We start from the raw sequence: 24867 nt of genomic DNA on the forward strand, positions 1-24867 counted from the left end.
ACAATTTTGGTTCTCTCTGTGCAATCTTTAGTTAGATCTGTAATTGCACCACTGGCGTATTCCTAAAATTGCTTGTGTTCTAAATACTTTCACATACGGAACTGCCATGTACTATAGAACTAATTGTGTTAGCTATTATGTGATTCAAAATTGATGTGTGGTGCTGCTAATTTCTGCTAGCCAGTGATCTGCTATTTTTTAATATTACATAGAATTGTGTAGACTGTGCTCATAACCAGTTACCAGAGTAATTTGCTGGCGGTATCTTATTGAAAATGTAAAATTTATTAAGTTACTCTAACTACTGAGTTATATCGTCAACACAATAAAGAATAATAGCGTCCATAGCAAACACTAAATATATATACACAGTCAAGTTATAGATTCTATAGACCCACAGTAATATTAGACAGTTTTTGGGATTATTGAATTGTACCTATTTACCTAGTAAGTGACTAAATTTGCAGAAAATACATCGAGGTTATTACAATAAGAAAGTATATATCAGTCTTTATTATTGAACAAAAGAATTTTATTTATGCATAATGCATCTACATTTTCCTTTCCAATTCACAAAATGAAGATACATTGTTGCTATCGGTTTTTCAGCTGCTGCATTATCATAGGCATAGTATCGATTACAAGTATCATTATAATTGACAAGATAGGTTAGCATAAATGTAGTAACAACTTTAGGTATGTGGTATAAACACAAGTGTCCCAGTTTTTTCACTTTGAAATCTGGTCAGCATATGTTTACATTTTACTTCTTTGGAGATGTTAGTCTCAAATGCTTTGGATATTCCATTTTTATTTTATTAAATTTGGTTCAAAATGACTATCATCTTAAATAATATTAAAAATAAAAATTATAATATTTTATAATAAATAGCAGTGAATTATAAACTCGTTTTAAAAGAATTTTCTTCTAATTTCAGTTTAATCGCTACCAATTTCCTTAGCAGTTCTTTGTTGGAAGAAAGCTTATGCAGCTTGTCATTATGTGTTAACAGTTATATGAATGATGTTATTAAGAACACGGCTGTGAAGTTTCAGGTTTCAAGGAATTTAAAGCTTTTCTGTCTAAAACATATTACATTTTTGTACTTCTTTGAAATTTGTATCAAAAACGCTTACAATAATAGGTTTTGAAGATTTTTTCCATAACTGTCAAGGAGAGGCCCTGTGGGCCTTCTTTCTCCTCCCAGCAACAGCTTCCACCCACAAAATTTCATTAAACCGCCGCTAGTTGAATAATAGCTACTGAAAGTTAGAAGCAGATATAAACCATAGTAAATAAGTGTAGAAACAAGTACCTTTATGCATAATCTGTCTTTTGTCCATAATGTTATATTTATAAATGATATTATATATTAATCATTCTACACGAATATGACATTTGCAAAAATTGTTATTTGACAACTAAATACAAAATTAAATATAAATAAATAAAATAAACTTTCTATATTGTTTGGTATTGCTAACAGAACACTGTCAACATCTATATCTACCTCAAAACTTTGCAAGCCACTTGACAGTGTATGACACCATTACTTCCTCTACCAAAATCAGATTCCTCCTACCCCGTTCCAGTTACAAAAGGGGCCTGGGAAGAATGATTGTCAGTAAACGTCTGTATTAGCTCTAATTTCTCAAAGTCTTACTACCATTACAAATAAAAGTTTATAGTAGGAGAACCAGTTAACTGGCTTGACTACAAATTCGTTAGACATTAACACTATTGTGTTTTGAATAGTGGTAACTGTGGTTGTGTCATCTACGTAGCAGATTATAAGATGAAGAAAACAAGTCGGTAATCAGTTATCTCAGTTTCGAAAATGAACAGCCCAAAAACTGAATCCTGTGGCACACGTCTCAAGAAGTTTTGATTAAAAGCCTATCTATTTTGCACTGAGACACAATGTTTCCTGTTTTTTTTTTAATATGAAGCCATCATCAATCATTTTTATTTTTGGAATGTGTACTCCAAACAGCATGTTCACTTTGTTTTTAAAACAATGTCCTGCCTTCTATTACTTGAATGAGAGAGAGATAGAGACAGAGAACGCAAGTCAATGCGTTATATTGAAGTCTGTCAGAGAAAGGCCTTTCTAAAATATATGTTATATATCTGCATTTGACTGCAGTCAGTAAAGGTCAGCAACAATGTTCGTGTGAATATCCTAGCAAACTGTTGTGCATACAAAATGTTCTTTGGTCTTACAAGCCCACGAATGTATCATAGACGGCTATAGAAGGCATGGTAATGCCCAAGTCACGAACAGAAGAGAAAGAGAAGCCCCCAGTGACTATATCAAAAAACACTCGCTGTCATACCACGGTTTATTTCAGTATAATGTTTTATCGAAGGACATTTTACGTTTGTGCACGTGTTAAAAATTAAATTTTAATGAATAGCCAAGGATAGTTACGACGAAAGCCGTTTTTCTGATTTTCAGAATGATTATTTAATCGGGCTTATAGCTTTATTACAATTGAAAGGTTTTAAATAAACGCAAGAAGGAGTTATTAGGTCGAAACACATTCAGCACTACATATTGCCAATAAGCCTATATGTCTTTGAAGCAAAAGTGTAAAACAAGAAATGTTATTAATAATAAATCAATATTGCAAGGATGAAACTATGTAGGAATTCAGTGCGTTTGTAGATGAAAGGAACATAGGATTATTCTATTGACGATTCATTTTTTAATAATTTTGGACTCGTGTAGGTTGGAGCTCTAGTTCTCATGAGAACACCAAGACATCGTTTGTAAACATAAGGATTGTATGTCGCCCGCGATCGATGGGCCGAGGCAGAGATTGCGAAACCGAAGATGCGGTAGTCGAGCGGTATAGTTAAGCGTGTGTATATATTTTTTTGTTTGTGTTCTTGCAGCTATCCTCCTAAAGAAAGATATGTGGGAAGTTTATGTTGTCCGAGCGTGACGATGTTTCCTCTATGTGCGGATGACGAACACTCATGCAACTGGAGAGGCAGACAGTTTGTGATGCTCACATATTAACTTACGTGAACATGGCGACCTGCAGAAGGTGTTTTGTATTTGTGTCAGCGAGTGTTTATTGCGTGCAGGAGATGTTATAACGTTTTCTGCAACCATATCAGTTTTCACAAGTTGTGTATCGAATTGGTGGCGTTGTGCCGTAGACCAAGTGATTTTATAGTAACACCAGAACCTGTGTAGCACAAGTTCTTACCTTGAGATTCAAATTTCTGCTTTCCCGTTTAAAACAGTATGTGTACAAAATGTGACGCATTCGGGTCTGCGGTGTAACAGTGCGTGTTTTGATTGGACCTGTTGCAAACCATTTGTAGTATAGTAGACTTCAGTGGATGCGAGTGCGACATGAAGCTATAGCCCATGTTTGCTTATCAGAAAGATGCAAGCTTTTCTGTTGGCGGTACAATGGAAATGCAACGGTCATGTGTAATTAATATGTGATTGAGTTCAGTGCTCAGTTAGCAAGGTGAGAAGTAATTAAAACTTTACAACAAGTAAATACTAGTGTAAAATGTGAGTTTGTTCGTTCCGTTTTTATATGACAGTTTCTCAAGTATAGTAGTTCATTGATATAGATAGTGCAACGAACGTATATAAGGAAAAAGCCGTAGGCTTATGAATTAAAGAGGATTCATGTAAGACATCTGATTGCCATCGTACGGCCCGAACAATTTGTTGATAGAACATTTGTTTTAGATTCGTTATGGTTGTACCGGAAACATTAGAGTTTCACAATATCACACAAACACAACCAGAAGTCGTGAAAATTTCATAGGGCATTTGTGTTTAATTATATGTTCATACATTACACGTTTTACGCCCAACAGTAGAGTTTAACACTCTGTCCTACATAATTTTCGGTTACATTCCTGTAATAGGGAAGGTCCATGTTGGTCCACTGCTTATGGACAACGTTATTTTTCTCATCTGTCAAATGTAAACCTTATTATATCCAGCCATCTAAATTAAATTATTTCAGGCAGCACAGTTGCGTATTTCGCTATGGCAAAAACATTTAAAAAAAGATTGGGGTGTCATTGCAGTCACAAGAGGCAATAAAATAGAGAATGATCAAAAATCCTAAATCCTCTGTGCACTTTGTAGCCAAGAGTTACAGGATAGATTTATACTGGAAAAGAAATCGTTATAAGTAGATATTCATTTAAACTGGTTTTTTAGTTGATTATTGGTTAAATAGCTAGTGCAAATTAGTGATTTATCTCAAAGAGGAAGAATGGAAGTTATAATATGTTGTGGGGGGGGGGGGGGGGGGTGAAGGAGGGAGAGGGAGGAGGACAGGCGGGAGGTGACATTTTCAATCAAGTTATAATGCAAAATGTACTTCACATAGACCATTCAGTCAATCATAACAATCTGTAGATCCTCTCAAGAAGAGCCTTCGGGGATGTGGAATGAGTAAAAAATGCATATTAGCGAAACACAAGGATCTATAGACACTATTAACAATAATTTGATGCTATAGTGCATCATAATGGTTTATTCATTTTCATAAGAGCTAAATGAAACATAGGCAGTTAAAATGTCAGTACTGTACCTTGAAAAAATGGTGCTGATGTTCATCTACTATTAAGGTGTGATTATCTTGAAAATTTTCTTTGAAAATGGTTATCTGTTTACAATGCACTGCTGCTAGTAATTCAGTTTTAAAATGAACAGTTCTACTTCACATGAATCTGACAAGAATTTTCAGTCTTTAAATCGAAATAGCTCTGGTTATATAAGCTGTAAAGGAGGAGCATATTTCGGAGTTGCTGTAGAATTTGTTGAGATTCCCAATTTCATGCTTTAGCCTATGATGGGTTAGAGTTTGTTGAATACATTTGCACCAAACTTTCCTCTGAACCTTAGACAAGAAGTCTACTTGAAAATTATTTTTTGCATTTAGGAATAAATATACACATAATTGCATGTAAGAATTCCAACATACTTAAAAGCTATCAAAGATAGCCCTCTGCTGCTGAATAAGTATTTCATATACTTTTGTGTGCATTGGTTCTGGAGATCATTTCTTAAGGCAGTAGCCAGTGAACATTTATAACACCCTCATCTTTGTCAACACAATTAGAGATACTTTTTATGGCAACAATGCTCCGACTGGTTTCTCGATTCAGCTTGTTACCTAGCCTTAGAGTATACAGTGCCTCATTCGGTGTATAGCGATCGGTGTCTGTGCCTTTCTTGGTTTCATCTTGTTATCTAGCCTTACACAAAAGTACATAGTGCCTTCTTCAGTGTATGGACATCAATGTGTAGGCCTACTTATGGTAATAGTACATTTTTCTTGCTTTTTTGCTATTGCTCTTTGTGGATATCAAGACTAAAGTTAATTACCCCGAAGGTTCATGTTGTTGTCATAATTAGATGTAGTCAGTTGTCAGTCCTAGTGTTTGCGTTGTGGGGGGGGGGGGGGGGGGGTGAAGGAGGGAGAGGAAGGAGGACAGGCGAGAGGTGACATTTTCAATCAAGTTATAAAATGCTGCCTATTTTTGCTGCCTAGGCTTGCAGTTGAAATAGTTTTGACAGTCTGACAATTTTTTTCTGTGTACATGTCTTTTTCCATGGGAAACCTCAGAAATGGATAGAAGAAGTGATGCAATTTTTTTCAGATTCTCCCTTTTCAGTGTTACTGGGTACACTTTGATTTGCCTTCCACATTCTATCTTTGTATTCTTCATTGTTGTCCAGCAAAATTTATTTGGAAACAGTAAGTTCAGATGTCACGATGAAAGTTTTATTTAAGAAGTTCATAATGACTGTCACAATTCCAGAAGATTCTACATTGATTAATTGTTTATGAGTTGGTATTACTGTTTTTTCCTCCTTGTCCTTTCATGGCATAAGCAACGTGAAAGAAAGAGAGAAAATATGTTAAAATGTTTTTCAACTCTACTGTTTTATTAATATAATCAAATACTGATTGAAAGTGGTACACATTGGTTTCACTGATAACTTTGAATAGGTTCTCTTGAAAATTTTCATTGGTTAAAATAAAACTAATCTCACTCTGAGTTGATTTTCTAAGCTACAAATGATAATCTCTAACCCTACCTACTTCTGCCCTACAGTCATTGTTACACTGCCATCTTTGTTGCTCTTTGCAGATGCTAAATATTATTCATCAAAATTAATTAATTTACATAACTGACTTTGAAGTAGGCCAAGAAACATGTTGCCTAACGTCATAAATCTATCAGTTGTGTGTCCGAATCCAGGCATATTAGACACAGCTTAAACAATAACCAAGCAGGTCTACAGTTGGTTCACAGCAGTTGCACCAGATATGACCAGAACATTCACCAGGTCATCTTATGATGCAAAGGGCAATGATACAGCAACAAGCATTGGGTTTTTTGTTAGTTGGTGGGTGGATGGTGGTGGTTTAGGGAGGAAGGGTTTGAGAGTAATTGACCATGACTTCACATATTAGAGATGCAAACAGACAATAAAAAAAGAAAATAAGTTTATTTGAAAAATGACAACAAACATTTGACATACAGCACAAAAATTACATTAATGAACTGTTAATGCCACCCATTCCTCTCGTGCTCCATAGTGAATGGAAGAGGAAGAAACCCTAATAACTGGTACAATGGGATGTACTCTCTTCTCATGCAACTCACGTGGATTGCAGAGTATAGTTGTTGACATAGATCTGTACTGTGTTAGCACTGCAGCCTAACTGGGCTGAAGCAATGTTTTTAACCAGGACAGTGTTTTCATTAATCAGTAATACATTTTGAGCTGTTATTAATGGTTCACATTTGAATATTATCTGTCTTTGCTGCTACTAAGCACTATACACTGAGTCATCTGTTAACTCATGATAGTTGCCAGAGCACTCGTTAAGCTTGTCACACAAAGGGAAACATGTTTCAGATTACCTTGGTTTTATTGCTTTTTCTTTCATTGTTGTATTCCTGTTACTTGTACCTTAGCATACAGTGCATATACATTTAATAGTTATTTTAGTGCTTGTAATTTGCTCTATTATTTTCTATATTGTTCCTGTAGGCTGATGAAATTGCTAGGTAATTATAATGTTCATTAATTTATCTTCATGTAGTCTTCTTCTTTTCTTGTTATTATAGCCAGTTACAAGTAATGTATTTCCTCTATTTCATTGTGAGTTATCAGGTGTGTAGTTCTCTTTATAGGACAAATTTACACACTGGCATTGTGTTGAAAGTATTGAAATAGTCTGTATCAAAAACTGAACAGCTGTCAATACAGATAGGATATGAAAATTCAAGTTTTAGTCCCAAAACGTCATTGGGCTTCATACATATGTACAGAAGGAAAGGAATAAAGAATGCCCATGATCTTGAACTGAACTGTATACAAAGTGTAAAGTGGAGGTCAGTCATGTTGTACTTTGTTGTTAATATTGGCGAGGGGTAAGGTGCATTAGGCTGGCCCTTATTTTGTCAACATTCTAAATGTTCAGCGCCCCGTCTCTTATTTTGTTCTAATCATCGAAAATGGTCTCTGTGACCTGCGCGCACACACACACACACACACACACACACACACACACAATAATTCATTTTTTAGTTGATTCATTTGAAATAAGTCTTCCTTAATTGGAGTAACATTTGATGTTAATTACAAGTTGTTGTTGTTGTTGTTTGATAAATTTATTTTATAGCAACTCATTATTTCAGTAATGTTATGTGCTTAGTTTCCTTATTTCATAATCAATGGTCAGCTTGGCTATCATAAGAAAGATTTTTCTGTTGTAGTTTCAAATAATTTGTGTTGCTGGTGTGAAGTGACTTCTATGATGTGCTCGGAAACACGGAAGTGTCCGATCCCGCCCTTCTGCTTTGACCCATGACGTCACAAATGTGGCAGAAACGACCATAAACCACGATTCCAATATGGCGCATATAAAGTCGTTATGTACACATTATGATGATGAAATTACATTGAAAAACACACACACACGTTCCACAAAAAGCCTAATGACACTAACAGGACAGGTGTGGGAAATAGGGGTTTTTGGGTGGGGACAAACTAAATGTAAACAAATTTAGACACCCACCCCCATACAAAACCACGCAAAATGATGAAAAAAATCGACATCACAAAACTCCCCAAATACCACTAAACACAATATCATCTGGAATCAAACACTTCCATTGACCTATATAGCCCAAAAACATCTCACGATACCAATACCAACATTCACAGCCACGCATTGGGATCGAACACTTCTCTTGACCTGTTATCCTTACGACATCTCCACATACAGCCGTACATGGTCCGAGATGCCGGAACTTTAAGTAAGCTTCATTTCTTCACGGCATACTGAACATTTCACAACCTCATCCAAAAATCCGAATAGTTGAAGAAATTTTATTAGAGACAACGCACTGCCCCCCGTCATAGCCAACAACTGAAAACTGACCCTGTCAGTCATATCCATACCTAGCAAAGATATAAGAAAAGCAATTTACCAAAATTCACACACTACGCCATACTCGCAAACTAAACCAAAAACATCACCTAACTCACCAACAGAGAGCACCACCAATCGTATCAAAACGACACCTACAAACACACCACTCTCACAAACTAAATTCTGCGCCATCGTGATGTCGCACACAACAGGCTTACGTCACGGGTCAAAGCTGACGTGTGGGATAGGAAGCTTCGGTCGACCCATGTGCTCCCCCTAGCTTTAAAAGGGCATTGTTTTAATCTTGTAGTTCATCACACAAGTTAAGAAATCAGTTTTATGTCTCTCTTGTTGACTGCTTACTGAATCAAATCAGATTTCAAATGTTTTCTTTCACAATATCAAAGCCATAAAGTCTACAACAAATCAAAGTACAGCTTCAGTGATTCAATAAATTTGCGTTCTTTGGTAAAAAGCACAAACTCCTACTAAGAGGAATGGCCATGAGTTTGATAAATTATCAAACTCTGTAATCATTGGAAACATTTATACAAACATTTGAGTTTAACTGCAGCCAAGGAAAGAGAAAGAGGGGTAGTGGATCATCTGTGTGACATAGCTCATTTTCAGGCTTTGGAACACCATAAGAAACAGAATATTAGTATTTTCTAATGTTTCAATGCAAATCAGGGCAATCCACCACTGTGATTGCTTTAGATAAAAATTAAAACATATGGAAGAACACTCACTGAATTTTACTCAAATGAAATCTGCCAGGGGAAAAAAAACCCTGAAAAATTGAAATAAAATAATACCACTCATCAGCTTGGTGCATCAAAAACAGGTTGTTTAATCTAAACAGTTGTCAAGGGTTAGTGTACAGTGCAATCCACAGGCCTTGAAAAGGTTGACAGATACAATAATAGCAACTTTTTAAGTCAGGGAGCAATTGCTGGAAGTTACTGAAATCTTAATATCTTCAGATGAACACGAAGTCATAGCTGTTTATCAAACAGCGGGAAAGTGAATATATATATAAACTTCCACATGGGAAAAATATATTAAAAACAAAGATTCCAAGACTTACCAAGCGGGAAAGCGCCGGCAGACAGGCACAATGAACAAAACACACAAACACATACACAGAATTACTAGCTTTTGCAACTGATGGTTGCTTCTTCAGGAAGGAGAGGGAAAGACGAAAGGATGTGTGGGGGGGAAAAAAAGGACAGGTGTACACTCGCGCGCGCGCGCGCGCACACACACACACACACGCACACGCACGCACACGCACGCACACACACACACACACACACACACACACACACACACACACACACACACACACATATCCATTCGTACATACACAGGCACATATATACATACACACACGAGTACATACCTATCCTTTTCTCCCTCTAAGGTAAGTCTTTCCGCTCCCGGGATTGGAGTGACTCCTTACCCTCTCCCTTAAAACCCACATCCTTTCATCTTTCCTTTTCCTTCCCTCTTTCCTGACGAAGCAGCCGCCGGTTGCGAAAGCTCGAAATTTTGTGTTTGTATGTTATTTTATTGTGCCTGTCTACCAGCGCTTTCCCGCTTGGTAAATCTTGGAATCTTTGTTTTTAATATATTTTTCCCATGTGGAAGTTTCTTTACACACCAAGCAACAAAGGTCATCTAAATAGTGTTGGTCATGGGGATTTGATCATTATCTGTTATACATCATGAGCTATCACCACATTTTGAATTAATTTTCAGGAACTAGTCCAAACGTGTGATTCTTTCCAAAAGGTCTAAAGAAACACACCTAGGCAAGACTTGACAGTAATGTTTACATGACTGGTAGGTAGCAGTATAGTGTCTGATTTACCAAGCTTGGAGTTTATGAACACTACCTTTCCCCTCAGCAGCTGTGAGAAAATTTCAAAGAACTTTTATTGTTAACTTGTGGCATTCTGAAGACTAGGATATTGTGTACTGGGAGCTGTCAGCTGTATTAGGTGAGTAACAAAGGCAGTTTTCATGTTGAAGATACATCTCTTTCAAGATCAGTTTCAGTTATCTGGGAAGGGGGGGGGGGGGGTTACTCTTTAAAAAAAATCTGTATTTTTCTTTCTCAAATGTACGTGCTAGCTTAATGCCTGCATCAGAAATAAAATACGTTATCAAGATTTCATATTAATTGATTAATCAATTAATAAATTACAGATTATTGATCTGGAAGTCAGTAAGGTTGCCCTGAAATGGTCTTCCAACCATCTCTCATACATATTTTTCCTGCATTTATTAATCTGTCCTCATTTGATGGAGTCTAATTAAAGTAGGGGGAATTTGGTGCAAGTTATGCTGCAAGTAGGTGAAGACGAATTAGAGGAAAAAGTCAACCAGAAAGGTTCAACCTGTATTAAAGACATATTTCTTCCTTTACCAACATTGATTCTCATATTTTATAAGTGTTGGTGCAGGAACTTCATATTGAAGATTTTCAGTCACCACTGGTTGTTTAGGCAAATGCCTTTCAGCATGAAAGAATGCTTCTGATTACATAAATTGAATTGAAAAAGTTTAGAAGACAGTTCTGTGGAATAAGAGATTTCAGATTTGTCCAAAATAACAAGATCATTCTCACAAAAGATGAAGCTGAAGAACAATATGTTTTACTGGCCATTGTTGGAGACTAAAAAATACCCAACTTCTACAAAGTCCCTTCTTGGGGGGGGGGGGGGGGGGGAGTTGAGCATGCTTCTGGTTAACAATAAGCTGTGTACACTATTAAAGAAAACATGTGAACCCACAAATTTCTCTTAGAATAAAACAGGAGATGTTACTGATTGAATGGGTTAATCAGTACATGTATTATTTTCAAACTTCATGGTATTTGGGGGTCATCTACCAGTTGTCCAGTTGAGCTGACATTTTGCACAGACTGTCTTTTTGTTGACTGCTGTGTGGGAAAAGCAAAATTTTCCCTTTAAGAAAACTCTATTGGTGTTGGGGTGATCTTGTGCTTATTTTCCTTTAGGACCTAGTTTATGCTGTATTTCAAATGAGGTTTAACTTGGAGACAGACACATACAGGGTGTGGGCTGTCTTTGTTATTAAAGTTCCAACTATATATACTGTCAAGACCACAAAAGTTCTTAAGAATGTGATCAACTACTACATCCCGTGAGAGACCATTTCGGAGTCATAGCTGTGGCAGCTACATAAAAAATAGTTATAAGTGATCCTGTCTCTCTGGTCGGAAGTGATTGGCTGTAAACATCAGGAAATTGCATTATGTTTTTTACTGTTATTAGAAGAAAGAGCTTGCTTAATGGTTGAATGTTAAATTTATCATAATTCTGCAACTTGCCTATACACATAACACATGTGAAAGGAACTACCATGTGTTACTTGTATTGGACCATAGCTTTTTACTTAGTAGTACTCACTGTACTAAAGACACAATCCTTAATGGATTTATCTTGGAATCATACTACGGTCATGAATTGACACTCATTCTCTGCAAACCATTGTGGAAAGCATTGCAGAGGATGCTTCCAGTTGTAGGAGTGATACATGGATGATTGTAGTGTATACCTAGATTCATAACTTAGAGCTGGCTCTTGGAACGTACTAAGTAGACTTTCATGTTATCATAGCAGTAGTCTAGGATGAGTCTCACAAGTGTTCTGTAAGCAATCTTCTTTGTAAACTGCTTGCATTTTCTCCAGTATACTACCAAAGATGGAAGTCTGCCTCCTTCCTTTACCTAACACTGAGTTCATATGATTGTTCAACTTCATATCCCTACAAATTGTTGCAACCTGGTATTTACATCAGTTGAATAGATTCTCACTGTGACTCATTAATATTGTAGTCATATGTAACTATATGGTTTTTTTTGGAGAGGGGGGGAGGAGTGCATAATTTTACTTATCTGAATATTTAAAGCAAGTTGCCAGTCTTTGCAGTGCTTTGGAATTGTATCAAGATCTGACTGGACACTAGAGCATCCTTTCTCAGACATTACTTGATTATAAGTAATTGTATCTTCTGTGAAAAGTCTGAAGTTATCGTTAATATAGCTTTCCAGGTTGTTATACAACATTAACAACATTGGTCCTAACTCACTTTCCTATCACACACCTGTAGTTACTTCATCTGTTGCTGGCTCTCCATCTAAAATAACATGTTGAATGCTACCTATAAAGAAATCCTCAGTCCAGTCACGTATTTTGCTTGATACACCATATGATTGTACTTTTGATAATAAGCAAATGTGGTATTGAGTAAAATGCTTTTTATAAGACAGTACTAAATACTGCATGTGCCTGATGGCCTCAATCCATTGTTTTCAGGGTGTTATGTGAAAAAAATATGAGGCAGGTTTTGACATTTTCAGAAACCATGCTGATTGGCATAGAAGGGGTCATTTGGTTTGAGGTACCTCATTACATTATAGCTCAGAATATGTTCTAAGATTCTACAACAGATGGATGTTAGGGATATTGGATGGTAGTTTTATGGATCACTTCTGCTATATTTATTGTAGTGGGTGTGACTTGTGCTGTCTTCCAAGAGCAAGACATAGTTTTTGTTCAGAGAATATACAGTATATTTTAGTTAAAAGAGCAGCTAACTAAGCTGCATATTTGTTATTGAATCTAGTAGGGTTTCCGTCAGGGCTTGGAGCTTTGTTTAGTTTTAGCGATTTCAAGTGTTTCTCAACTTCATTAATATTTATATCACTCATGTTTTCAGTTGTGCGAGAGTTACATTGGGGCAATACCCCATGATTATCATTTGTAAGCAAAGACTTGAAAACCAAGTTCACTGTTTCTGCTTTCACTTTGCCTCACTCAGTTTAAGTCCCAGACACTAACAACGTTTATCTATGACCAGAATTCATTGGGTTTTGGGTGAGATCTTTTGATGATAATCTGATACAGCAGTTGTTGAAGGCTTCTTGCATTGCTCTCCTGACAGCCAAAGATGTTTCATTCAGCTTCTATATACCTTTAGCCATAGGCTATGTTTTACACCTAACAAGCAGTAGCCTCTTCATTCTTCAGAGGTATCCTTACAGTGATAGTATACCATGAAGGGTCTCTTACATCATGAACTCTTCTACTGGGTACACCTCTGTCCAATGCATGTCAACCATTCCTTTTAACTCGAGCCATATTTCTTCTATATGCTCCTATCCAGAACTAAAGGTTTGAGGTATGACATTACTGCTTCTTTATTGTATTTACTGCCTTTGGATTTTGGTAGTAATTTTTGCCACAACTACCTAAAAAATTATTTATTTTCTTAGAGATGTTGCTTGTGTAGAATATTGTTCAGCTGCTTGGTTGGGAACATCATTGAAATTGTTACTGTTTGATTTACTCTTGAAACTGAATGTCAAACTGTATACATAGTGTTGTACACAGTGATCGAAAACATGATTCTAAAACTTTCCAAAATTCTTCATATCTCTGTTACATCTTTTTCTCCACTTTCAACATACCGTAGTTTTCTGAAACAATCCTTAATCCATAGTCACAATTCTAGCATCCTAGGTGCTCTGCACTTAATTCTACAGCATTTGTATCTCTTCTTGAAATTTTAAGTAATTCTAATTAATTTAATAGTATGTAACCTATGTTTGTTTCTGCTTTTACAGTAAGTAAAAACAGGCAGTTGTAATAATAGTTACTGTAAAGACTACATTCATAAAAAAAGGTAATGGTCTTTAAAGATGCAGTAAAATTTGTTGAAATAAGTGAAAGGACAATTAAAAATGTTGATTTACATGTGTTTCCAGCTTGAAAAATAATAATTTTTGCAGTGTTATTTTATGAATATATAAATATCTTTTTTTCTTGTTGTTGCAGCCATTATAAATGCCAAGCAACATGTCCCGTGGGTACTACAAATTAAATAGTCGCAAGCCCTCTCAGGGCAGTTTGCAGTTCGACAAACTTTTTCATGAGAATAGTAATCGTCCCTCAGCTGCAAAAAGTGCAGGTACTATTGGTCGTTGGGGAGTCATCTCATGCACGTCACTACGAAGCACCAACATAATAGGTGAGCAAAGTGTTCTTTTCTATCATTATACTCTGTGTACAGAAAAATGTTAGAAATTCATTAAATAGTTAAGTAAGTTCTATTTAAAAGTTGATATGTTGTCTTGGTTGGTGACATTTGCTTGAGAATGTGACACCAGTAATTGAAGCATGGACCAGTCAATACTTTTTGGTCATGTTGTATGCATGTAGAAGTAAATGCAGAACTTTTTCCAGAGTTCACTTTCTCCTCCTAAGCATGACAAACTTCAGATTGTTCTGAAGCCAAAATCACTACCAGTTGATGGCATAATCAATTGTGATGTGTGTCATATGAACTCACCTGAAATAGTTCCCACTGAAGGTATGGAAAGTTCAGAATTTATACCAGGTTGGCATTTAGTAAATATCACACACTTAATATGATTTAAGGATTGGTTTTGCAAATGTGAAATATTCCAAGAAGCCATGTTGTTTCTCATTCACACATTGGTCACTTTAGAGTTGCTAAATGTTAGATGAATGACCAGACAAATAAAATTAAGTTATCAACTAGAATTTTGCTTGCTGCATCATTATGCTGCTGTTTGGTCAGTGCCAGGAGTTATTTTTTATTACCTCAAAAGTTCAGAGCATGAGTTACTTTTACCATTACCTAAAATCCAGTTGTGGTATACATGCAGCATGTAAAACACACACACACACACACAGTTTTTCTGGATGTGTTTTAACGTGATATGAAGATGCACCTTCCCAGTTATAGAATAAATAACTCTTTTCTTCTTGTGGTAAAATTTTAAGCTTTGGAATAATATACATGATGCATTGATTTGGTTGATGAGATGCTTAGAATGAGATCTTCCTCTTCATATTTTGAGAGTATCCTTTGAAAGTGATTGCCTACTCTTACTTCATTCCAAAGTCTGTTACAGCCTAAGATTCAATCTAGTGAGATCACTGGTCCAAAGTTTTCTGTTAGTGCAGGTATCAAAGTGAAACTTGTAGACTACATTACTGTCAGCATTTGACTTTTAACTGTTTTACTGTGGCTCTTGGGCTATGCAGGTCTTAATAAAACTCTACATTTGGAAGTCCAAGGTTTATTCTGTGCTTTCACCATAGATTTGGATTAAGTGTTGAACTGCAGGTTCACTAATAATCGTCCGAGTGAGTCAGTACTCAAGTCAGAGAAAAGCAAAATCAGAATCCCTCTAGTTACTCAATCATCTCACTATATTTTCACTCATCCCGTAGTAGCCACTTAAAACTGGGGCAGATGAGTGAATTGTGTTTCAGAGCATCCTCATGTGTGGCAAACAGTACCTAAAGGTGAACTCAGCAGTGGTGACCTACGTAGTGGTCAGAACTACTGCTCAAAAGTGAATCCACAGAATATTAGCATCTTAATCTTATTCTTGCTCCTTAATGTGTAATAAATTTTAGCGGTAAATTGGTCTCCTAAATTGTTTTTGGAGTGGGTCTACTCAAGAATGAGTTATTGAGAGAAGCTAATATTTTATTAACTGGATCATGTAATTTAATAGTTGTATTCCTGTTGAGGGCATAAACATTTGGAGAGAGATGTGAAAACCTAGATGTCGCTGACATGAGTGGGTTGCAGAAAGGAAAACAAATAATTTTAGTGGGCAGTTACATCAATTGGCTCCAGTGATGGGTTACTTGTAATTTTATGTCTGAAAGTACAAATTCATTCAGCATTTTAGTATTGAGCACTTCACGAAAAGACCTCAAAGCAGTCAAAATAGTAATCTTGTTTAGATCCCACTGTGTGTATTAATACACACATAATGATGGGGAGGGGGGAGAGGATGGATGTCAAGTCTGAGTCTAGTAAAAGTATCTGTTCTGTAATATGCCGTAACAGAGCATTTAAAAATCCTTTCAGAGACTTTTTAATAATTCAAAGAACCATTGCTTCAGTTAAAATAGTGGTCTTCACATACTGAATAAGTTGTAAAAACCTCACAAGAATCGTCAAACCAGTAAAATGCTTGAGAGTGACACGACAGATACAAGCTTTATTCACCCTTCCCTTACAGTCTGCAGGCAGACGAAGAAAGCTCAACGTACCCACAAGGGTGAAGAAACAAGGTGCAGAAAAAGATCAAATGCCAGAAAAGGTGAGTCCAGACAGACAATACCCTATCAGTCTTATGTGGTGAATCAAACCACAAAGTGCCTCTAAAAATCTTCCAATTGGTGTAGGTAGACTCCTATAAGCACAAGGAAAAGTGAAATAAAAATGCAAGATAAGGCAGCTAAGACTGGTCACTCAAAATGTATCTGGAACCAATAAATGTATCTAGGTTTTGTTTCTTTTCTGAGTTAAAGCAGATAATGTGGTGAATTATATGGCACACACAATTAATTTTGAATGTTTATAGCAGCTGAATTAGGACACGAGCTTTTTTTCCCTTCTAAAATGAAAGTATGTACTTTTCTCTGGAAGATCCTCTGGAGGGAACTCAAACAACAAAACATGTGGAACTTGATCACATAGTACCAAGATAACAGCACTGCAAACCGCTGTCCCTTCATAAAGAGAAGAGGTCTCACCAACGTCCACTGTACTGCACCAGACATAAGCAGACGTGTAACTGAGGTGTGATCCATGGGTTTAGTATTATGATATTCATATCAGATGCTCAAAATTAAGCATTCATTGATCAATGATATAAAACAGTTCCAGACTGACAGTACTATATGTTGAATTTCATGTGGACATATTGAAGCAAATGCCTGGGTTCTGTGGCATCCCATGTGTACGAAAGCCATGTGTTTTCTTGCAGATATCTAGTTTTTATTTTCCTCACACGTAAAAGTCCAGACATGTTAAGCCTGGTGAATATGCAGGCCATTTTGTGTTTCCTGAATGAACAATCCAATGATCTCCAAATCTGCTTTCAAGAAGGTCTGCAGTTATCTCTGTCAAATTGGCAGGGCATCCTTCTTGTTGGTACCGCAACGATTACCTTATATGCAATATGATTTCTTCCAACAACTCTGGGGTCACATCTCGTAGGAACTATTGATAGTTGTGGTTAGAGCTACAGCAGTAAAACAGGGGCCAGTGATATGATACTTGAGAGACTTGCATCACTTGTTGACAGACCACTTGTTATCCAGTTACTTCTTGCAGCCATTGTAGATTTCCAACTGACAAGTAGTGCATATTTGAAGATTGATTTGTCCATGGTTTGTAAACAATGTTTCATTATCAAAAATATGTCCAAATAAAAATAACACATCACTTAACAGTTTCATATACACCATCTGTAGAACTGTAATGGATTTTTGAAATTGTAGGCATCTGCTAATTGCAGAACACTTCTTTGGCCAATTGCAGTCACACATTCAACCTGCTGTGGTTTGCGTTTTACCACTGCTTAAATGTTATTTGCAGTTCTCTCAGCAGTTGCTACTCTGTTTCCTTAACATATTTTATTCTTCACACTTTCAGTTTCTGAAAGAAAAAAAAATTATAATGTTTACAAAGACAGATAACGATGGCTTGGCACAATCAGGATACCTTTCAGCTTACGACTGCACCACTGCTATAAAAGTTTGGCATCATGGTACCATGAACAAATACCATATCCACTTGTTTTGTCTATTGTACACATAGCTTCACTAGCAAGTTGTCTGATCTCTGTAACTGCAGGTAATAGACTAATTGACTTGAAGCACACAGATGACATGCAAACTGTGCCTGAGTTTCTGAGTTACATATTTGCTAACATGTGGTACAGTAGGGCAGATAATTGTGGGACCTCTTCTCTTTATAGCATGACAGTGGTTTGCAACAACGTTATCCTGTCACTGTTTGAATAAATTCCACACATCTTATGTTGTTGAAGTCATATTTCAATGCTCTTTTAGCTGCCACAAAGTACACTGGTGTCCAAAATCAAAGCAACAAACTTCTGTTTCCTCGTTCTGTGTCTAATTCACAATATAATACAGAGACTGTCAACAGACGTCAATATGATGGTGTTCTGCACAGAAGATGGTATTCTAGTCAATGGACAACCATGCCGATGATGATGTCAGGACACCTATCAAACAGGGTAGTGTTTGCCAGATGTCCCACATCCACAGTAGTTGTGTATTCAGTCACAGAGTGTGCAGCATGGCACAGGGAAGACGCCTAACAGACTCTCGGCGGTGAAGGGTCATAGGAAGAATGGAAACAAACTGATGTGGTCCAATAGCTTAATGAAAATGTTTCTGTTTTTTTTTTTTTTGGATGTAGTGACATTTTATAGAGACCAAAGCTGTATCCCGAAGCCCAGTGCAGTGCTGACCACATGTAACATCACAAACCGAGGACTGTTCTTTGCCCGTAAGAGATGATGGCTCTGCCTTAGTACTGCAAGGCAACTGGCATCTGACCGGAGGATCCACTGGATGTGTTGTATTGAGGCAGATGGGGTACAGAAGACTCCGACAGAGTGGCCTTTATTGTCAGATGCTTGCTGTATGTCTCTCTGATGTGTCTTCACAGAAGGGAACGTCTAGAGTGGAGTCATCAACAACCCCGTGGACGGTCGAACAGTAAGCCAATGTTCTTTTCACAGATGAGTCCCAGTTTAGTCTGGAGAGTGGTTCTCGATGGATTCACATCTGAAGGAACATGATTTCGGGCCAAAACATTGTAGAAAGAGACCTGTATCGAGGAGGATCCCTAATGGTGTGGACAGGGATTGTGTTGACAACTCGCAACACCTCTTCATAAAATTTTACGGATGAATCGGCAAGGTTTAACTGCTGTCACATACTGTGACACGATCTTCGGACCTTGTGCAGTTGTCATGAGGTACTGATGGATCATAATACTCGACCTCGTAGAGCACAGTTGGTTGATGCTTCCATGTAAATTGAAGGTGCTGTACCCATGGCTTGACCCTCTTGCTGTCCCAATTTGAATCTTGTGCAGAATGTCTGGGATGCACTAGGGAGATTGTTTCCATCATGTCAGCATCCACTGCGAGCAGTTCTGCAGGAAGAATGGTCGTTATTGCCTCAATATGAGACTGATGGCTTCAACCAGTTGTCAGAATTAGTGTACACGTCCGTTAAGTTGGGGGAAAAAATGAACAACATTTTTGTCTACTGTGATGCATGTTGCAGTTGCTTACATTTTGTATTCTTTAAATTGTTTCTACTTTACTATCACAGGTTTATACTGTTTTGAGGCAAAATGAATGCAACCTTGCAAAATTACCTATGTTTTAATTTTGGACACCAGCGTGTATAGTTAAACTTTTGAAAAGAAACAAATTTGGATGCATAATTCGTCAGCTGTAAGCATTAAAAATTACTTTGCATACATCCTAAAATTAACCGTATTTTCCACTATTACTAAAAGAAAGCTGTGCTTTGATGTACGTACAGGCTGATCTTTATTTGATACCTAAACTTGTAGAGTCACTTATTGCCAAAGTGACACTTATTGCAGTGAAACTTGAATGATTTGTGATATAGAGGATTGGATCTGAAACCCTGGGTACTGCAAAGATACTTGCTAAGCATGAGATTAGAAACTGTCGATGCTGCTGTGACAAGGGTTTACTCTGTACACCGGTAAATAAAGCCATTATGTACTGTGCCAAATGTTGTGTGAGCAGTTGTGTAAATGACATCTCTCTCCTCCTAATTCCTTCCAGATTCAAGCCTTCAAGCACTTGTTACACATATAGCATCATGCAAATGCTCTCTCTTTTTGTAACATGACATGCAGCATAACACTCTTCCATTCTACTGTGTCGATCTAATGTATGTGCTGCTAATCTGTTGGTGCGCAGTAGATCTCAGTCACATTATAGGTTTTTTTCCCCTCTATCCTCTGCCAAATATACACCCAATGAGTAACGTCTGAAAATGTTAAAGTTTGTAAGTTATATTAGTCCTTTAGACAGGTGATCTTAGATCTTCAGGTCTTACTGCTTTTATTGCATGGTGAATCTTTAAATCATTTAACATGTTCTTCATGGGTAAAGCAATGCACTTTTACATTAATGCTATGCTTTGTTCCCCCTCTAGGAAAGTTAGGGTATTTAATGTGTGCTACAGAGGTAGACGATAGCAGAACTTATTCGCCTGCACAGTATTTTATGCTACAGAGGTAGACGATAGCAGAACTTATTCGCCTGCACAGTATTTTATTCTTAAGAAAATTATTTGTTGTTGCTTTTCTGTGCCAATAATCCTATTAGTAAGGCTTTTCGTTTAGAAATGTAAACAACTGATACAATCTTTTGTGTTCCATTTGGTAAGCACTGAATTAAATTTTGTCCTGCTTTGTAAAAGGTTATTGCAAAAAAATCATATTCCAGTATGTTTATTTTATTATTACTTTGTCTAATGACTGCAATAAGTGTATGGTACTCTGACACACTTGAATTACAATTCCAGAAATAAATATCTGTTAATAAAATAGGATATTTGTATTGTTTCCGTATCAGAATTGGGCTATATCGTGATAAGATCAGTCATATATCACCCATCGCCTCATTAAAAGAGCACACTGACTGTTTCGGAGCATTGTAAATGATGTAGAACTGTTTCTAGCCAATCATGTGCCCTTCCACTTATGAAAGGAGTCATCTTTGTGAAGTAATGTGTACGTGCTGGTCAGTTGTATGGAATCAGCACAATAAAGTAGGTTGGAGGGCAGATGGTGACAGAATGGTAGACAGGAGCTATCTTGTTTGGATATTCCCAAAACCAACTATAAACTAAGTTGCCTGTGTTGGACATCAATGTGGACTGTCCAACACATCTACAAGGAATGGTGCACCATTCACTAATGAAGGATACGGGATGCAGTGGACTCTTGGGGCTGGATATCACATTAATGTCCATTGCTCTACACTGAAACAGCTCTTCTTCATTGGACCAAACAAAACAGAAACTGGGCATTAGCTGACTGGAGGCGATTAGCGTCGTTTTGACAAGTTGTGGTATAGCCTTTTTCAAATGATGGAAGGTGCTTACTGGTGCTTTGAGACATTTAACCTGCAGTGTGTGCAGGAAGTAGTGCAGCCAGAGGTGGTTTTGTGATGTTCTGGAGGTATTTTTCTTGGCATGACTTCAGACCACTAATTCAGGTTATTGTGTACATCAATCAGGGTGTTTGTTTCAACATTCTTTGTGACCAAGTGTCACCCTTTCATGTGCACCTTCATTAGGCATATGTTGTGGTGCTCCCACCTTTGTAGGTGACAACAGCCATGTTCATAGAGCTGCCCACATAAATTTCTTGTTTGACGAACTGTCAAATGAACTATTGCACCTTGACTAGCTGGCTAAATTACCTGACTTTAACCCCATGGAAAATGACTGGAACTATTTGGCGCTGTGTGTGAATTGTTGCACTGCAGGTTAAATGCCTAAAAGCACCACTGGTGCAGTGAACACTTTCCAACATTTGGTAGCTTTACAGTTTCTAATGCCTTCATCTGAATGTGGCACATGTGAATAAACTAGTGGACTGCCTTTCTCATTGAATTGGGGCTAGAGCTAGTGTTACACAGCATTAGCTTGATTTCTCTGGGAAGTAACTAATTTTTTGTTCAGTGTGCATATCATTTATTGTTCTGTTACTTCTTTAAAATCATATGTTTTGAGATATGCCCGTAATTCAGTGACACTGGAAAATAAATTTAATATGATTTTTTTTTTATTGCAGTGTACCAATTTTGGTTGTATTTCTTTACTATAGAGCATAAATTACATTTCAGAGGCTTATAAAAAACTGAATTCTGCAATAATATTACCTCATGCTTGTCATTCAGTTTCTCTTCCTATATTAAAATGCTAAGCTTAGTGCCAGTTGCTTTGTTCATGTTTGTGTAGTAATTGCAACAAAAATAGTTTTATAAACTTATATTAGGCGTACTGAAAAATGAATGTATTTGAAAGCCTTTTCTTTTTCTTTGCAGTTCTGACAAAGCTGGCTTGTTTGTGGTGACTGTTAAATGGCTTTCTTTGATTTAGTTCAGAATTGGAAAATCTTGTGAACTTTTCATGCTAATTGAGGTGATAGAAGTGTGGTCTTTTCCAAATTTATTTTTCTGACCGGAAATCTATTCTGGTAGCAGGAGTTGGAGGTTTTTATTAAAATCTTGCCTTTTGGATTCTTGCGGTGATATTTCCATAGAAACTTTTGTCTTCTAACACACACATTTCTTTATTTCTAACAGATATGTCAAATACAAATTTTTGTAGAGTTTTGATTATGAAATACTTTCATAAAGCTCTTCATCCCTGTTTCACCTCCTTATGGATTGAATTTCCATAAACACTGAAACATGAATTTTTTAAAATTTCTAACTGAGAAGTAAAATACCAATTTTCATAGGTGTAGCTTTAAAAATGCTTTGGTAGTTCTTCATTTATGATTTATTTTCAAAAAACTTTCACCCCGTTTCCAAATTTCCAAAAATTCTGAAAATCATATTCTTTTATTTCTGACCAAGAAACCAAATACTAATTTTTCTAGCTCTAGCTCCAAAAAGGCCTTAATAGTGACATTTTCAAAAAAACTTTTCTTCCCTTATTTCACCCCATTAGGTGTGGAATTTTGAAAAATCCCTCCTTAAAGGATGCCTACGGTATAGGATCAACACCATTGCCAAATATAAAGTTTCTCTCTTTACTAGTCTGGGCTGGGCAATGAGGAGTCAGTGAATCAGCCAGGACATTCCCTTTTATGGGAAGGGAAGGGGAGGGGGGGGGGGGCAGAACACAATTTCTTAACATGGAAAAAATATTATTTTTTCCGCTTTGCTTATTTCTCTGGAAATCTATGAACTTTTTCTCTCGATTGATATACATTTTCCATTTTTCTTTGTACTGTTTGGACAAGAGCTTCATTTACTTTCTGGAAGATGACTGGTGAAAGCAGTGGTTGACAAAGGTGTGATCCAGTGTGTCTGTTCCACTCACTTGGGGTACATCCACTATCCTCGCATTATCAGACACCTGAATAAGAACCAACTGATGCAACATATAATCTACTATTTGTGTCCTATCCTTGATTGCTGGGCTTAGAAACTCTGAATCAGAGGTAGTGTGAAGACTTCAAACAACTATACTAGGTAGCAGTGAAAACTGCAGCTGGAGGGTTAAATGTAGACAGTACCACCTCTACCTTTCCTACATGCTTTCTTCCCACTCATGACCTCACCACACACTTGAATTGCCACTAGTTGGTAGCCTTTGTCCCATGCCTGTTGAGCTGAATCCAGCAAACTGTGCTATCAGACAATGCTTTAGTGCACGTGTATACTTAGTACATTACATGTCACACTTGTGAAACAGGTATGATACCCCAAATCGTCAGACAGCAGCTTGAAATAATGATTTTAGAATCGGACGCAGGCAGTGACTAATTTTAAACAATTTATTATGACTCCAAAAACCATATGTCAATAAAATGCATAGAAATAACGTAGTGAAATGGCAGCCTCTTGATATTAATGTATTCTCGTGCGTTCTGGATGGTATTTTACAGCCAAATACATGATTGTTGCTCATCTGGTAAATTACAAATTATTTCACTTTTGGGTATGGGCGAATGTACAAGCTTGCCTGCAAATAACATTGACAAATATACCAACATGTGCAGTGTGTGCCAGGCATTTCTGGAACGGGGGTTGGGGAGTGGGACAGGAGAAAACAGCAGGAAAGGGAGCACAGAGACGGAATGGTGGCGTTCACAGCTTTGGGGAGGAGGAGGAATGAGAAACATAACATTTACAGCTATTTAATTGTCCTCTTCAGAAGACTCACTATCCGAGGATTCATTTAAAGCAGGATAATGCTGTTCATGAATTTTTCTTAGATGCCTTCCCTCAGCAAGTCATTCTCTTGCAGATTTCCAGCATGGCTTACACATTTATCCACCCTGACATCATTTAACACCTCCTTAAGTAAATTTTGCACATCTTTCATTCTGAATGTGTAATTTCTGGGTACGACATTTCCTTTCACAAGGACCCACATGTTTTCTGTGTTGTATTGATAATGGTAAGATGGCAGCCTCACAACCTTGTGGCCCATTTCTGGTGATTATAAAGGTGCTTGTGGTGCCTGACATCCTCCAAATCTCTGCTTTTGTATTGTGGTCTGAAATAGAAATACTTTTCTTGTTGAGCCACTGTACAACTTCTTCCTTCTTTGTACTTGAATTAGGAATTTTCTCCATTTATCTTGAATGATAATTGGATTTATCCATGGACTATTCATTTGCTCACAGTAATGACTGGATTTGCTGGCTGTAAATATCAGCTTTGTACTTTTGATAAAGGCATTTTCAGATGATAGACAATAAGTCTGTTTCCTTTGCCAGTCAGTACTTTCA

The 24867-nt window shown here is 37.0% G+C and overlaps 1 protein-coding gene across 1 annotated transcript in view; it reads left to right on the top strand.

Annotated features, from left to right (window-relative positions):
- Positions 1–2254: 2254 nt before the first annotated feature.
- Positions 2255–24867, top strand: part of LOC126267958 (protein wings apart-like) — an 85717-nt gene continuing 63104 nt past the window's right edge. The window contains exons 1-2 of the mRNA XM_049973292.1: positions 2255–3489; positions 14310–14502. Of these exons, the coding sequence (XP_049829249.1) occupies positions 14319–14502 (184 nt within the window). The 5' untranslated portion in view covers positions 2255–3489; positions 14310–14318. The remainder of the gene's footprint in view (positions 3490–14309; positions 14503–24867) is intronic.

This window comes from Schistocerca gregaria, chromosome 1 (genome assembly GCF_023897955.1).
Source record: "Schistocerca gregaria isolate iqSchGreg1 chromosome 1, iqSchGreg1.2, whole genome shotgun sequence".
NCBI classification, from domain to species: domain Eukaryota; kingdom Metazoa; phylum Arthropoda; class Insecta; order Orthoptera; family Acrididae; genus Schistocerca; species Schistocerca gregaria.